General features: G+C 38.7%; 1 protein-coding gene across 3 annotated transcripts in view; it reads right to left on the reverse strand.

The window, feature by feature from the left end:
* The window catches only part of coro (protein coronin), a 46,739-nt gene that overhangs the window by 18,956 nt on the left and 9,645 nt on the right, over window positions 1-18,138 (reverse strand). The window contains exons 2-10 of one of the 3 annotated variants that reach the window (XM_080266447.1): window positions 16,310-16,516; window positions 11,824-11,850; window positions 9,303-9,457; window positions 5,967-6,243; window positions 4,875-5,091; window positions 4,287-4,498; window positions 3,439-3,553; window positions 1,900-2,051; window positions 1,179-1,337 (exon numbers count right to left, since the gene is read on the reverse strand). In XM_080266447.1, coding sequence (XP_080122573.1) covers window positions 1,179-1,337; window positions 1,900-2,051; window positions 3,439-3,553; window positions 4,287-4,498; window positions 4,875-5,091; window positions 5,967-6,243; window positions 9,303-9,457; window positions 11,824-11,850; window positions 16,310-16,516 — 1,521 coding nt within the window. The remainder of the gene's footprint in view (window positions 1-1,178; window positions 1,338-1,899; window positions 2,052-3,438; window positions 3,554-4,286; window positions 4,499-4,874; window positions 5,092-5,966; window positions 6,244-9,302; window positions 9,458-11,823; window positions 11,851-16,309; window positions 16,517-18,138) is intronic. The other 2 variants (XM_080266448.1, XM_080266449.1) reach the window with 2 other exon arrangements.

Here is an 18,138-nt window from a genome sequence, read left to right on the forward strand (position 1 = left end):
TGTAAAATGTAAGGGCAAGCTGTGTGTGGCCATCTCCTTCAGGATTAAGGCGTCTGGGTACAGATAGGGACAGACTAACCCCTTCAGTTCAAAAGAGTCCATCCTAAGCTGAATAAAATCAAAGGATGGCAAAAATAACAAGACATCCCCTTGCTCAGTGGGTTAAGACCGTAAAAAGTAATCCATGCAGAAAAAACATCACTACAGATTAAAAGATCATATCCTGGGCGGCATTGGAGGCTTCGTAGCACCTCTTTCTAAACAATATATTTTCCACATTACATTCATTCATTCATCATCCAATCCCACTTTACCCCTTATAAACAGGAGTATACAGGCCTGGGGCTAGGCTACTCAGTTTCAACATCTAAGGCCAGGAAGACCAGCCTCACTCACTCCTAAGTGGCACAATGTGACCAACCCTCAGCTGGAAACCCTTACAGGCCCCATCCAGTTGGAGTGCCTTAACCCACTTGACCATCAGGCATCATTTGGCTCCACAGTACTCATTTCATATTCTCTTGTATATTATTTATATATTTTCTGTTATCAATGTAACTTTGCATCAGTAAAAGACAAAAGGACATGAAGGTGTAGGAGGTAAATATATGGCTTAGGAAGAGGTGTTAAAAATTTTTTAAAACCACTCAGAGTAAAACCCATACTCCCAACACTCACCCAACCTACTACTCAACTCTTCAAGTATCATGACATCTCTATTTTATTCTTGTCAGGCAACTCTCTTCAGCTTAGAAACACCAACAGCCAATCCCATATGATCCCAATGCTACAGTACCACAGTCCAGATCACTGAAGCCTTACAAGACCATTTTATATCCATGGCAGTGCTGACTTGATAGAAAAACCTCCAGCCACCCTTTGGGTTTGAAATGTGGCAAATTAATGCATGGCTGCCTTCAAGCTGAGACTTCTACTATCATACCATCATGGCACTTTAAATAATCCCCATTAATCCTTTCTATGCTGAATGAAAGTTTCTGACAGTAATAAGAATAACATAAGACATCACTGTACTGAAAGAGTTATTTCCACATACCAAATTAAAACCCAAACTGGTACCTAAAATAAAAATACAAAGCATTAAGCAAGACAATGATAAAGATAACATTGATGACAAAGCTCTTGATAGCAATAAGGCCGCGTGTAATGATACTGACCTGCTGGGTTGCAGGAGGCCCAGTTCCCACAAGCTCCCCCACTTTGTTCTCTAGCACTCGAATCCGGTTCTCCTGTTTTAGGAACACCGCCTTGAATTTTTTCATCTCCGTCTGTAGCTCGTCTATCCTCTTCTTAAGGTCATCATTTTGCTTTGCCACCTGATATAAATAGAAGAAGGCATGGATAGAAAAGGTTATTAAACATACATGGGGTGAAATATATGTTACAAATACACTACAAACTCATCTGCTCTTTTCTCAGTCATCATTCACCTTCATCACCTAATGCAGATGAAGGTATGGAGAGTAGGTGGTGTATGAGGTAAAATATAAGCTACAAATACAGTGCAAGTTCACTAATTCTCTTCTTAAAAGAACACCCACTGTCCATATTGAATACATGCTAAGGCTGTCTCATACAGGACCAGTGTACTGGTATTAGCGGGGGTATTTTTACGGCATGTCGGCAGGTCTTCTGGTAGATCAGTAAAGTATGCTTTTACGAAATTCAAATCCTTAAGCTGTTCCCTGTCCCAGCCAGGGACAGGGAACAGCTTAAGGATTTGATGCTGGGTCCATTAGGAATGCAAGCCACCTCTCTACTGATTCAGCCACCGCCACCTATGTGGCATAATAGGTGAAATATAACACACATATACAGTACATGCTCATCTATTTTCTTAAGTCATCGTGAACACAGAAATACAAGCACTCGACTCACCTCAGTAACCTTCTCCAGTGCCTCCGAGGATATCGCAGTTGCTTTCCCATCCTCCTCTGACTTCACTTTACCTGTTGGTGGCATTCTGTCCAGGATGTTTGTCTTTTTCTTGGTTACCTTGAGTTCCGTCTTCTGAGTTGCTTGGTACCCATCTGTGCAGAAAGTTGTATTATCAGGGTATTTGCCACAGGTTTCTGCCTTGGTTGGGATAAATAAAAGTAGACTTTAAGACTTGCAGATTGAAGACTTGAGGCGAGGTCATACAGTGTGACCTCAGGGATATTGGACTGAAGAAAGAGATTACTAAAGATCATGCAGCGTGGACAGTTGCCATTAGGTAACCAAGGCCAGTGCATGCAACTGTGCTGAGTCTTTACAAACTAAACAAAATTGAACAATCTGCCAACAGTATCTGTGATTAACCCCTCACTCTAATGATGTACTATCCAGTACATCCTTACTACTTCCAGAGAACTTTATTCAGCTTAGAATAAAATTTTGAACTAAAGGAGTTAGATACAGGCTTCATTAACCCCTTCACTATTAGAAATCCTACCTAAATTGAGCAAAAATCATCTGGTGATAAAAAGAAAAAAAAAAAGGCCATTGGATTAAAGAGGCTATGTGGTGCAGTATGATATGCCAAATTTGTCTCTTTCTTGGTTACCTATACCTTAAGTACCATCTTTTGAGTTGCCTGGTACGCACCTGTGCTGAGAGTTATATACCTTGCAGACAGTATTTGAGAGTAAGAGTAGTGCAGTATAATAAGCCAAGACTATATGTAAATCACAAAATCTAAGAGTCCTAACCACTAACCCTTTGAATATATTTTTCTCACCTGAATTACACACCTAGCACTACCCTAAATAACACTCCTAGTATACTTGCAGCAGAGAAAGTTACTCAAGATAGTTTTGAAACCTCTGAATGCTAAAACTGACCTTAACTGCACAAATTTTCTGATGCTAACTTGAATAAAATACCCAAATGAACTAATCACAGCATAAGTATTAAGTGGCACGAGGAAAATGTCTCTCGTTTTGGTAATCTAACCATTAAGTGGCTGGAAAAATAAAGGTCATGGTCAGTGGGTATGAAAGAGGTAGTGTCACAAAACAAGGTGTGTGTGCCTGTATTGTAAGTAAAATGGAGTTGGGGACAATTCCATCCTGTGCACTGCCTGCAACAGAAGAATTCAGAAAAAGATGCAGTACTGTTAAGGCAGACTGGAGGATGTGAGAAATTTTCAAAGTGTAATATGTAGGCATACCTGAGCTGTTGGCAATGAAATGGAATGACTGGGGAGACAGCCCCTTGGAATGAACGGAAGTTTATCTGGGGTATTTGTTGAGTGCAGGAGGAGTAGCAAAGGCTAGCTTCAATACTCATTATCATCTATTCCAGTGTTGCCCCATGAGGAGTGTAAGAGGGCTTCATTACTAAAACAAGAAATGGATAAAGAAAATATGGAAAGATCTGCCTTTCATGGTTAATGGTCCCTATATTCAAATATAACAAAAATTCTTTCCTTCTAACCTTTAAGTGACATGAGGATAGGATCTTTGTTCTGTCCTTCCCACCACTCCTCTGCTGACACTGCAGGGATGTCTCCGGGGGTGTCGGGGTACAAATCTTCTTGGAACAGTTCAGACTGCGGACACACCATCAACCCACTAAGTCAATGGACATCTATTTCCATTTTATTATTGCTGTTTCCTGACAGTTTTATTCAGCTTACGATAGATTTGGTTGGATACAGCCTTAATAAACCCCTTCAAATGCAAGAGGCCTTTCCTAAAATGAATAAAATAATCTGAGGGCAGACTAGAATAAACTGGAAAGGACGTCACTCGGATACAATATCATCATCATCATCATCATCGTCCAGACCTCTTTTCCCACCCTAGGATGGAGTGAGATAATGTTCAGAGAGCCAGAAAAAACCATGAGGATGAAAGCTGACCAAAGCCTGCTCAACAACATGGGCCACACTCCCATTCGCCCAACATTCAAACACCCAGAATCCTGACAGAAAATGTTAGTAAATATATATTTGGCAAAAGCAGTCCTCACTCAAAATTGTGTCTTCTGAAGTTCTGTTCATATTAATATACTGATGATTTACAAGCCAGAATTCATGATTCATAACACTTTTAATTTATGCTTCATTTAAAAGTTGTCCTATATTTTTTTTCCTTTAGCTCCGGTCATCAAGCTTCATGTAACAGTTATTATTAATTCAGATTTTTTTTTTTAACTCCTGCCAGGAATGACAAGCAAGTTTCAGTTAAAGCAGCATCTTGTTTGTACTTATCCTAGACACTGTGCATGAAGTGTCTACCATCACCAACTGCAAAATAGAGACAAACACCCCTCTGGCTAACCTTCCTAGGAACTGTCATTGTAATAATCTGGCAGAAACCGCTGTTATTTAGTCTGTAGAAGCGTGTGATTTCGCAGGTGGTGACATCGACGCCTCGTTTAGGCATCATACCAATGCCTCGCTGTGGGTCTGGCAACTGGAAGGTATTGATGTAATGCACAAATGGTACCTCAGGCGTGATCTCAAAGTAACGGATCACACTGTCACCCTTACCTGAAAACAAAATATGAAATAATTTACATTCTCCTCTAACTGAATTGGGCCTATAGTTATGCTACTTATTAAGATGACTAGTCCCTTGTTCTTGAGAGGGACATCTTCCTGTGGCGGCACCAAAGTTATACAAATACCCCTCAACTCCCTATCCCCTGAAGGAGGGATAATGAATGGCGATAGAAAAGCAACTTCAGTGTACAGCCACTGGGTGCCTGGAGCCATAGTTACAACAGCCCTTACCCTCAGTAACAACTGTATGGAAAAATCTGTGATCCTTTAGAATATATCCTTAACTTGTAATGAAGTTTGACTCTCTTGTGTGTTTGATAAAAGACGGTGATTTATAAAGTGGTACAATTAAAGTACTACTGACCACAAAGATAGACGAGGTTGGTGTCTGGATCGTACATGGGGAACATAACACCATTTGACGAGTCCAGCTCTACCATAGTGATGGGGTCATCCAGGTGACCGGGGGCTCGCAATGAGTACTGACGCTCGGACCGCTTGCTGAAGCCTGTTGTGAATACCAGCCCATTCTTCAAGAAGATGGCACGGGTGGCTTTACTGCCCTCATGAGATGTGGCTTCCTGAAATGTACATCATATATGAAAATAATGCCATCCATTCAACCAGCTATCATCCAATCCAACATTGTCCCATCAGAGGCACAGTGGGCTAGGACTTAGCTACATTTCCAGACATTAAAGGCTCTCCTGCTCTCCCCAACACACTACACACATGAAATCAGCATTATCTTGCCATCTACCTCTGATACCACTACATCTCTTATGCACCCATTTATCACTGCCACTGCACAAGATGGAATTACTTCCCATGCCCTTGTGGCAAATCACACATGGCCACTCTATCTCTTCTTTGACAGCACTGCCACCAGTCCTAGATACCATCACTTTTGTTTTATCTGCATTTACTCTTAAGCCCTTGTGCCCCATACCATCTCTCCACTTCCTAAATATTTCCTCTGTCTCCATTTCATTCTCTGCCATCAACACCAAATCATCAGCATACAACATCTTCCAAGGGAGTCCATTTCTGAAGTCCTGTGAGAAGGCTTCACGTACCATGATAAACAACAAGGGGCTCAAAACTGACCTCTGGTGCACACCAATGTTCATGGAAAACTCATCACTCAAATCTCCATTCACCCTTACCTGGGTGCGAGCACCCACAAACATGGCCATAACAATCCTAACCAGCCACTCCTCGGTCCCAGGCTTTCTCATTTTTTGCCCAAATCATTACCTATCTAGGGACAGTGATAATCATCATCATCATCCATTCATTGCCAGACGCCATGTATCCCAAACGGGGTGGAAGTGATATATTACTTGAAGCTATATAACAAGAGGATACAGTTAAAAGTAAAAGACACAAAAAGAATTCATAAGCAATCAGCAGCTATACTATTAGATCATCCACACCAATACTGTATGCTGCTCACCTCAAAGACATCGCCATCTCTTGGGTTAATTATCCTGATCTTCTTATCCTTGCAGGTGGTGAGGAGCAGTGAGCCATCCCAGTTGAAGCAGCAAGAGTATATGATGTCAGGGTGAGCATCAATGGTGGTGAGCGCCTCCCCACACCCGATGTTCCAAATGACCACAATGTTGTCGGACCCAGCGGAGAGGAGGACGTTGTTGGCAGTGGGATGCCACAACACCATGCCCACACGCCTCTGGTGATAAACGAGGTCCACGACTGGCTCTGTCATTGTTCTGGAAAATAAACAAATAAATAAATTTAAGAATAAAAATGAATAGGTACATAAATAAATATAAGTAAATGAAAAACCAAATAAATGACCTTCACTCTCATCTTAAATGTCAGGACCAACTGCCTAGCCCTGGGCTCCTACGCTCCTCATGGGGCAATGTAGGATTGGATGATGGATGGATGGATAATAAAGTGAATAAATGAAAGAATGGATAAAAAATAAACTAATTACTGAAGGAATTTTAAAAGTAAACATATCAGTTGCAGCCACTGCCAATCCATTATCAGCACTGTCACTACTGTGATGAGTTAAGACGATACCACACTATATCAATAACAAGCTCCATCATCATTCTGCACAAATTATATATAGTACATATATATGAGGCACTCCGAGCCAGAGGAGCGACCGTGCATTTTGCTTATTTGCTTTGACACCTAATTACCAAACTGTAATACACTTTAAACATGTCATGTTTACCACCATTTTAACTGTCTTGGCTGGCACTTTCAAGCTAAACAATAAAATGCATATAAGTATAATTTTACCACTGTATAATTAGCCATGTCAAAGTTTAACAACTAATCACCGAAAATAGGCAAAATACACGGTCGCCCCTCTGGCTCAAAGCGCCTCATATATAACAATGTGTGCCTTGCCATCGATGTGCCATGACTTGTTGAAAATGAATAAGACTACCATCTGGAAGCTGTTTATTAGTGAGATACAAACCTTCTAAGTGGGAGTATATTCCTCCCATATACAGGCAGGCCTCACTACACTAGTGGGAAAAAGATCACAAAACTCATATAACTGAGTACTGTACATAATTTATAGGAAACAGGGTTAGGTTAACTGACCCTGCTCACATCACCAAATCTGGGTTTAAACTGCCCATTCTCATATCATCGGTATCTCGTATAGTGGATGCTTATATAATGAGACCTGCCTCTAACAATCATACCTTTCATGCAAAACAAGACAATGTGGTACCTACTATTTGATTTCAGACACCATTATCACATGAAAATGACAACAGACAGTGATACAGTAAAACACAACACAAATATAGCATTATATGACACAATTCCCAGTTATGTGTTATTATTATTATTATTTTTTTTTACCTCTCTAATCCAATGATGTATGGCATTGGTTTATTCTTGAAACTTCCAATAACTTTATTCAAAACAGACCTCTAAAGTGATGGGGGAAATGGATGCTACATCTAACCTCTCTGGTTTAAAAAGTCTGTCTTTAATCTGAATAAAATCACCTGCATATAACAAGAATTCAATAAGAAATACAGTACCATCAGATTAATGGTGTTAACAGTTTCTTCTGTCTACTGTATTTGTCATTCAATCCCTCATTGCCCTATAAGAAGCATAAGGGACTGGGAGGCTATTACACCCCTCAGATGTATGCTATTATGGGCTACACACAGATGGAATGCCTTACCCCACTAGACTGCCAGGCACCCATTAAGTTATATAGTTACCTCATGTGGGCTCCTGGGGAGAACCTGTTTGATTCCAGAAGTGTAATGAAAAGCTGATCCAATACCAAGAAGTAATAAATGCAGCAGACACAGATTATGACAAATGGTGCTATTTCCTTTCCTTTGGCATTATGAACGGCAATGCACAATTAGCTGTTTAAAAATCTAAAATAAGTAATTAAAGGCAGAGGTTTCCTTCAACAAAATTAAATTGACCAGCAATAACTAGAAAGCTGCTGGTGTCGTGGCCCATGGCTCATCTGAACATAAACCAACTGGACTGCAGGTTGAGTTTTCCTTTTCCTACATCACACTGTCAAAGGACAGGGAAAGAGTTAAGGGGTATTAGTATAGCCGGGTCCTGACGCTGCCTGGCTATATCAATGTCACCCCATGAAGGCATTCCTCTCCAGCACTGCAGTAGGCTCTAATCAAGTGAAGTACATACTGGCAATTAGAGATATATAAATTACAGTACTAAATTTTAAAACATAGTAGGACAATTTTGTCAAACACCACAAATACAGTATGTACTTACATGTGCAAGTCTTCCTGCAGAAGCGAAAGCAGTGAAATGAAAATATGCATGAAAACAATTATGTTAATTAAGCTTATTTACATTATATAAAATAGTTTAAATTTTCCCTGGGTGGTATATTTAGTCCCAGTGACCATTCCTTTCTCGTATATGTGCAAAGAATAAAGACACACAATCACTCACAAAACATCATACACCTTAACTTGGTGAGCCACAATGCACTCCCTCCCTCTCCATTCCCATTATGCTTATGGTCAATGCATATTTCTTATTACTTCAACAGACTTATAATCCTCATAAAAAGTCAGAGATGTGTTCTGATATATATCAAGTTTTTACAAGCAACTGATCCTGTAAACTGTAAGGGGGGTAGAGGGAAATGACAAATCTGTTTAAGATACAGAAGTAGATTTAATAAGCAATTCTTCTGTATTTCCCTGTGGACTGACACTGGAGAAAGGAAGAAAGAAAAAAGCTACTTTTAATATGGATACACCATGTATGTACACCCTGAACTGCAGTTTTTCAGACACATTAATATTTCACGATGAACCCTAATTTAGGAATCTGCAATATGCTGAAGCAATATCATGCTCATTTCAGTGCAGTCAACCCCACTGTCCAATAATAAAGAAGACTGAGGCTCATTCAAGCGTTATGGCCACTCCACCAAGTTAAGGTAAATTGGGTACAGTTACCACCACTTGTGACACTGGCCAACACTGATCTAAATCCAGGTGCAGTGTGCAGAAGTAACACTACAGCAAGTTTATTCTAACCTGACAAAGATCCTCAACTCCTTTTAGCTCAGTTGATGGTCATTTGTAATCAAACTAGAGGTTGATCTGACTATGGTAATAACTATGGAGACTTACTGCTACCTCACAATTTAAGCTCATTGAAATTCATGTAAAATTAACATAGTACTCAAGTCAAGGGAGTGGATCAGTTTCGTCAGGAAAAAACAAACTGACTATAGATACAGGTGAGCAAGAATTAGGCATTTGCAGATGAAACTTACGTGACAAGGCCATAGTCTGGGATCTGCCACACTTTGACCACACAGTCCTCTGATCCTGAGGCAATGACATTATCGTTGAATGGGTCCCAGGCAATGTCCAACACGGGACCCTTGTGACCCCCAACCAGCGGGTGATCTGGTGGGATCCTGCCAGCCTGTGGATGCATTTGGAAAATATTTACACCATACCAATATATACACTGTAATATTATCTCATTTTTTACCAGAGGAATGTTCCTAAAACCTACCATGTTAAGTGAAAATTGTGTTAAATGAGAGTTGTGTTCCAGCAAGAGAGATTATATTTTCAGATAATAAAAAATTAACATTCAGGACTGCAAATATTTATTAAAATGGATCTTATGTTCTGTCTGGGTATACAAGAGTGCAGTAAATGTTGAAGTCTATAAGCAAGTCAAAGAAATAGCTAGTGATATACTGATGTATGTTAGTGTGAGTTATCAACCCCGTCCTTCACTGGACATCCTGACTGCTTAACAGTGAATAACTGAAAAGTGTGAATGCTTTACAGTGAAAAACGTGTTTAGTCAAAGCGTGTTATATGAGGAATTATTGTACATTTAATATTAACAGTAGCTTAATGAATCATTGTTTGTGCTCACACTCTATTTCTACTACAACATTGGCTGGAGGAGAGTCAAGATCAGTTTCATAACAAAGAAAGACATACAATCCAGTGTTACTCCATAATCAGATGATGCATTTCTCATATTCCTGGTTTCTTTATACGACCTAATTCACCGAAGTATAGACCATCTGAAATAGTGAGGTTTGATGTAGCCTCCATTAACCCCTGAGCTACAAGGAGGTCTACCCTAATTCATATTCAAAAATCAACACATAACAAGAATAAAATGAAAACTCCATCATCAGAATGATGGAGTCAGTGGTGAAGCTATGGGAGGAGGGGGGGTGTAGGGAGACCTAAATCCCCTCTAGTCAGGCAGTAAGGTCCTTGACTCTCCCATCTGAAATTTCAGATTATTTAATGAGTGCCAAGGGTGTACCATAAGCCCCCTCTAAATGAGAGTTGGCTCCACCTTGCTCCTCCCAACTAAGGAGGCCTAGCTATGCCACTGGAAGAGGTTGAGGTGGGAATTTGATGTTCTGCTAATCAGTGCCAAAACCACTGCTTCTCATGTTGTCTACCAAAGTTGTGAACTATCATTTTAACACAAGAAAAAAGTCAGTCTATGATCTGTGATTCTGGCTACACCTTTCCTCCAGTCAATGGCAGAGAAAGACAGTAAGCAGAAACTATGGCCCACAAGTGCACCTACTGTACATTCCTACACATAACTAAGGCTGGATATTTGTGTATGAAATATCAATCACAACTAAGGCTGGATATTTGTGTATGCTATATCAATCACCCTTCCCCTTGACAGGTTTACATAATTCAATGACATATGCTTTCAAATAAATGATTAACTGTATCCATCCATCCATCATCCAATCCTACATCGCCCCATGAGGAGCATAGGAGCCCGGGGCTAGGCAGTCAGTCCTGACATTTAAGATGAGAGTGACCAGCCTCACTCATCCCTGAGTGGCATTGCATGAGCAATCAACCCCAACCACCCCTTGGATATAAACATTCACCAGTTCAATCTGATTGGAGTGCAATAATTACCCACTAAACCACCAGGCACCAAAATTTGGTTATATGGTTACCACCCAGCACAGTAAATGGTTTAAATGAATAAAAAATGCTCAGTCACTGCTTGTTTAGGCTTTAGATAAAACTTTAAAATAATTACAGTAAAAAATAAATAAATAAATAAAGAATATATCAAATTTACCTCTGCACAGTATAACATTTACTTAAGGTAACTGGTTAGTTATAATTCAAAATATTATTTATTTGGGAGTTAACACAGTAAGTTAGTTATCATCTCTACTTATTATAGTAGTTTTAAAAGGCACACTTTTAATACATGTACTAATGATTAGGTAAGGTTAAAACAATAATAATACACACAAAAAGCTTAACAGATGAACACTTGTGTCAAAGAACTATTTTTAAAATAATATAAATCATTACAGCAATATTGCTTTTATCATATCTATCACTCAATCTATCTACATACACCCAGACACCTTTATCCTGGAGGGAGGTGGCCCTTTATCAGATACACTACAGATCAGACAATTAAATATTTAAGTGGGACTAAAACTGACATATAATTACAGTACCAGTGAAGTAACAGTCAGTTACTTTTGGTACTTCTCATCTGATAAATCCTGACCTCTGATTGTTTATATATGTAGTACTGTACAGTACTATTCTCCTATGCTTTTCACAAAAACCTTATCCTAATATCATATTCATCATCACAAAGTGTCCATCATATTACTCAGAATTACAGAGACACAATGAAAAGGCTATTAGTGTGAAGCATTATTTAAAAAACCTAATAAGTTAGTTACATCAGAAAAAATAAAGATATCAAAAACACTCTTCGAACACCTCCTACTTTCTACCGCCAGTCTAGCTTACCTGTGAGGCTTTCTTCGACAATACTGTCTGGAAAATGTTGCTATGTTATGAAACTAGGTTAAAGTCATGAAGTAGGTACAGTTGACCCTCCATATTCACAGGGTTTATGTGACAAACATCCCATGAAAAGTAATAACAGATGCAAATAAGTGGGACCCCAAAACTCTACCCTGCGACTGCAGTTAATTACACAATAGCTTTAAAAAATTGCTTACATTACCCTCTAAAATCATCAGACATTCGAATCTACCTGTTCGAGTGTATTTTGAGATGGCTGAACACCACAGGTCATTAAACCATCCCAAGAATATAACTTTACTGTATTTTAGATGGTTTGTGGGCCCGTGAATGACCAAAGCCATGAATAAAGAGGGTCAAGTGTTAAGAATTTATCACTATGACATACTGTAGATAGAAAAACCAGCAAGTCAACATCTTCAGTCCTGGGACACCATCCGTTTTATCAATGCCATCTCCAGATTATTTTATTCAGCACAGGATAGACGTAATGAACTGGAGATATTAAATACAGCCTTCAATAACCCCTTCACTTACAGAGGGCTCTCCCAAACTGAATAAAATCATCTTGTAGGTAGCAAGAATAATATGGAGACAATGTCATTACAGGGAAGAGGTCAAAGGGCATTCTAAGTGGCTTATGACATTTTATAACACCTCTTCCTTGATAATTAATTTTGCACATAACACTTAAATATCCTCTTCTATGTCAATGACACAAAGTATGTCAATATTAAAATGATGAAAATAACATACAAGACAATGCTAAGGTGTAATATGCGAAATAAATCGCTAAGGACAAGGTGCTATGAAGCCTCCTATGCCACCTAGAATACAAGTCTTGAGTCATACTGTACAAACATATTACAAATTTACTCCAGCCATTCGTTGCAGTTTCCTCTCGGTGCAGTTAAGTTCATATGACAAGACAACTTCCTTTCCACAGATACTATACACTTATCTAGCATCACTGAAAACTATTGCTATGTAGTTACATCTACTATCTGTACATCCGGGCAACTTACCAAAGACCCCTTCCTATCTGGTTCCCATATCCCTTCCTGTAAATGCATTAATCTTGTATATTCATAACATTTGGCAGATACACAAAAACCATATATACTTTACTATAGGGCATTTGTTCTAACCTGACAAACAACTCTTCAGAAAATCCAGATAAAACTACATACTGTATTACTTCTTTTAATAACACACAATAAACAAACAGTAAAACTGATTCAAAGCTGATGCAGTCTACCAACACAAGTAGGGTTGACAGTATCTGAATCTCTTCTATATTTGGATGTACCTGTCATTAGAACCAAAAATAAACTGGTGCACAATGATACGAACTTTGTCAGACCTAATATGCTTCACCAATTATCCTTTATGATTATAATTATTGTGGTACGTGACATCATACTGCATACACTTTCATAAAATATTAAACCAAATATGAGTAAGGCAAAATCATAGCCTTCTTTTACTGGCCTATCCAATAATAACTAGATATTTTACCATTTTTCCATCAGGACAAATATCAAATATTAATTTCCCATCCAACTGGTAAAATAGTATAGGCAAGTACGACAGAGAGCAGGTGATATTAAGTGGAAGGTTTGTAGGCAACCATCAGCACCAGAAATAGCTGCAATGCAAGAACTACACATGGCCTCCTCTCCTCCTCGCACTCCACTATACCAACTCTTCAACTCTTTGCACCTTAACTTGCCCCACATTTTTGTCCTTTTGCAGCTTATTTCACACAGCTTAATGGCAGAAAAAGACAATACTATGGTTCTACAGCCTTTCCATGGGACTTCCTGATTAGCACCATATTGTGTTGCTACAACTCAGCATTCAAGATGGAGAGAGAGAGCAATTTTAGGTCATGTTACAGTAAAAACAATTCATTCACTAATTCTGTTACCCACCAAATCCTCTACTGCTTATCCTCAATACTACTGTTTAATAATGAAACTTGAGAGAACTTAATCCTACACAGAAACTTTAAGTACCGTACAGTAACGAAGCATATGGACAATATTCAATTCTGCTAACCCTAAATAACCTCAATTAAAACTACATGTTCCTTCATGCTATTCATAATGGTATAAATGTAAACATTACCTAATGCCTCAGTGTAGGTATTTATCTTTTCAAAGAAGTCAGATGCCGTTAAAAGTATGAAGTAGTGTTTCTGCATGAAGATGCTGTACAGCACTTCTATATACTTCATGAGTGTTTCAGTGAACTAACTACATTCCCCAATAATTAATTAACAAAAAAATAAACTGTACCACTTTAATAGCTAGTAAACATTTGGTAACCTACATATTTTGTATTTATTACAGCAAGTGACTTTAATGTGAAGCATTTGAAGTTCAGTATACAATATACCAGTTCTACTCTCACTTAGCTATGAAGAGGAAACATATTCACTTGTTACGCAGAGGGTGTCTCATAGTAGGAGGCAAAGGATAACTATTTAGGCACCTATTTGGGGATACTGGATGCAAAATAAAATGGCATTCTAAATCTAGTAAAAACAGTACCAGGGTGTAAACTCAGTGCAGTAAAACAGAGCATGTATGGTGGAACAGGTGTACATGTGAAGGAGGGGAAGTGACTCAGGTATGACAGTAAAGGTGGCTGTGAGCCTGCCTGCCTTTCCTGGCCTGGCCCTGTGCCACATTCATTCCCTTACACTCCACCTACACTTATACTAAACTTGTACAAAGCCCCCACTGCTACTGACATGAAATATACTTTTTTTAAACTCAACCGTAGCCTAAAATTGCCATCTCTGACTGCACCAAGAAATCCAAACCTGCACAAATCTCCCATTGCCACTGCCACCAACACAAAATACAATTTTTTGTAGTTTAACTTGGCCTAAAACTGCCATCTCTCCACCATGAATGATGATTTTTTTTTTCTTTTTTTTACTAGGCATAAAACTGCCATCTCTTCACCTTGAATGCAGAGCTGTGCCAAGAAATTTACACACAATTCTACATTTGTAAATACACCTCTCTGCCACTGACACACTCAATATACTCATTTTCTTTAACTTGGCCTAAAACTGCCATCTCTTCATTTTCAATGTTGAGTTGTACCATGAAATTCACACACTACTAAACTTGTACAAACCCCCCAGTGCAGCCATTGAACATTGTCATTTCAATTTAACCTGGCCTTAAACTGTCATCTCTCCTTCCTGAATAATGAGTTGTAGAAAGAAATTTAGTCTAGAGTAAGGTGCTAAAAAATAAAAAGTTATGGACAGAATCCAGAGCCACAGTGCTGTCATACTCGGCCACTATGTAAAACACGCTAGAAAAGGATGAAAATTTCCACCAGATGAACTGCGATCATGGCCAACATTACTATATACTTGTCAACTCTTCCCAAATGAGAAGCTTCAAAGGAAAATAATAAACTGAACCCTTCAACCCTATGGCCACCTTTTTTCTTATCTATTTTTGCTCCACCTAGGCAACATTAAAATTAAACTTGTGCAGACACCCCACAGACTCCCCATTGCCACTGATACTGTCACCTAATTTAGCCTACCTAACTTAACCTGGCTGATATTTTCATCATTTTGCAGCTTTATTTTTTCGAGCTCAGTGGCAGATTATGACAATACCAGTACTATGGCATTACATCCTTTATGCCACATCTTTTCATGACTATCCATTACACAGCACCTTCCTGTGACTGTCCATTACACAGCACCTTTCTGTGACTATCCATTACACAGCACCTTTCTGTGACTACCCATTACACAGCACCTTTCTGTGACTATCCATTACAAAGCACTTTTTCATGACTACGGCACATTAACCTCAAGGATCCCTAACCCCTTTCAGCTCAACAAATAATAAAATGTACTCAGACTGGAGGGCTTATATGACCAGCAACCAAACTTATGTCTATCCTGTAAACTATTTTATCATGCACAATTTCAAATCATATACTGTACTTTGCAATGTTCAAATTTTTTAAGATAATGTTTATTCTGGCTAGCATAGAGTTTTATAAAGTGCATCAGAAGCCAAAACTTCTTAGAACAAAGCATTAGCCCACTATTTATATATAAGACTAGTTATGTTTTTTACTATGTACTGAGGAAATTTCTGACAAAATACTTTAGTACTTTTACATTACACACTTACATGCTGTACTGTACTTGCTTTACCTCAATGCTGGTAACATATGAAAGTCTCCTATATTACATTAAAAATTCAAAGTTCAGATCTAGGCAAAATGAAACATCCTTCCAACAGAAAAGCTTAATAGTCAATATGCTGAAATAAAAACAGTACATGTACAATATATATATAGGTAATGCACAAATTGTGTAATGTCTTTTACCATGAAATATAAAACAAGAATAAAACTAACTCCGAATATGTAGAAAACTATATGGGCCTAATACTACAACAAAATACTAGTGAATTACCTTGTTGATTTTATTTAATGGAAGAACAATGAAGGCTCCTCCTCCACCGGACTCCACTATAATGGCACAGAATTTTGGATTGACAGCGCAAAATGTGGAGTCCCATGATGACTTGCTGACTCTTACATTGTCGAAGCACTGCTCACGTTTTAAACATGTGCCATATACGTGACGAAACTTGCTCTGTCGGACCAGTCGGAATGACATCTGTGACAAGGAAAACTATTTAGTGTTGTACCATTTTATTTTTCATGAAGTGGAGAGATGGTATGAAGAGGTCTATGAATGAGGGTGATGTGGGCTGGAGAGAGGACATCCTGATAGCAGAGCACAGCGTTATGAGGAAGCAATTAACCAGTATTCTTGACATACAGCATCTCTTCTTTGGTCACTGTACATATTTTACATCTTAACTTCTTTGCACTTTTTATATCATTTTAATGTCGACAGTTTGCAACAATAATGTACATGAGGATATCGAGGAGTAATGTGCATAACTACTTGGAAAGGAAGATGTGCTACAAAATGTTCCAGGTCTGCATCACCAACATATGCAAAGATATCAACGCAAAGAATGTATTGTTAGGGAAAAGATGCTACAAAATCTCCAAAACCGCTCAGAACACAGTTTCTGATCACATTTGACAACCAAATGACTAGAGGGGACTTGCAGCTAGAGTTTCACACTGAATGACGATCTGTTGGTGGTTCAAAGTTTTTTCCACACTGCTTGAGTAACACCAGCATTACCAAGTGTTCCCTGTGCAGTATATCAAAGCTCAAAAGCACCATCTTAACACTGAAAAAGAGGTCTTTGTTTTATATGAAACCCTGGCTACAGTTCCTTCTGCCAGGGAAAAAAACAGAGGGTGAGCAACAACTATGACTCACAATTATACATACCAGCACTTAAAATTCAGTCTCATTATCAGCCAAAATGATGCAATATGAAATGGTGATCAACCCCATCCTTCCTGATAAGTGCTCACCCTCTAAAGTGCCATATTAGGCAATACTGTACTGATAACGAGGGTGGTGACAAAGCTGCAGTCAAGAAAAGACTAAGAACCCCTACATTAAATAAAATTGGCCTTGAGTAATATTCCTTTGTAATTTTAAGTCTAGTACTTTGACTTCCCAAGATTTCAGGGTTACACTATATTAGTTACTTTACTTCAATGGGTGATAAAATATAACCCTACCATTAAAAGTGACTAAATCACTCTACTTTCCATTTCATCTGCAGTACCAGTACATTTAAAGCACCTCACTTTTCTATTACTGAACCACACAGTTTAAACTCTACCACCAATTCATATATCTCTCTCTCTCTATTCACCAGCACATCACACTGTGTCATGCTATCTAACAACCATAATTTTATTCTTACCTACATTTACTTTCAAACCACACTGCTTACACCCGCAAAAGTTTGACCTAGACTGTCAGTACCCTCCATACTAACAGAGAGCAACACAGTATCATCCACATACACCCCATTTCAAATACTACTCCCTTCACAATTCATCATTAGTCTCAAGCTCCTTTCCATAGCTCTACTCCTAACACCTCATAACTCTGTCTATATATATTTATTCATCAGCCATGGACACATTACATACCCTCACTCCTACACTGACACTGAACCATTACACTTATTGGTACAGGTACCCACGCCTGACTAGTCTACCAACATGGCATCTCTACAACAAGTCAACAGTGCGAGAGGGATGCCTTTACATCTTATACATGTATTCTCCAACTCCCTTCCTATCCCTCAAAAGGAGAAGGATGGACTGAAGGAAGAGGGTAACTTTAGCCTGCAATTC

Source organism: Coenobita brevimanus, chromosome 20, assembly GCF_032717465.1.
Source record: "Coenobita brevimanus isolate Jiangsu-jjx chromosome 20, ASM3271746v2, whole genome shotgun sequence".
NCBI lineage: Eukaryota > Metazoa > Arthropoda > Malacostraca > Decapoda > Coenobitidae > Coenobita > Coenobita brevimanus.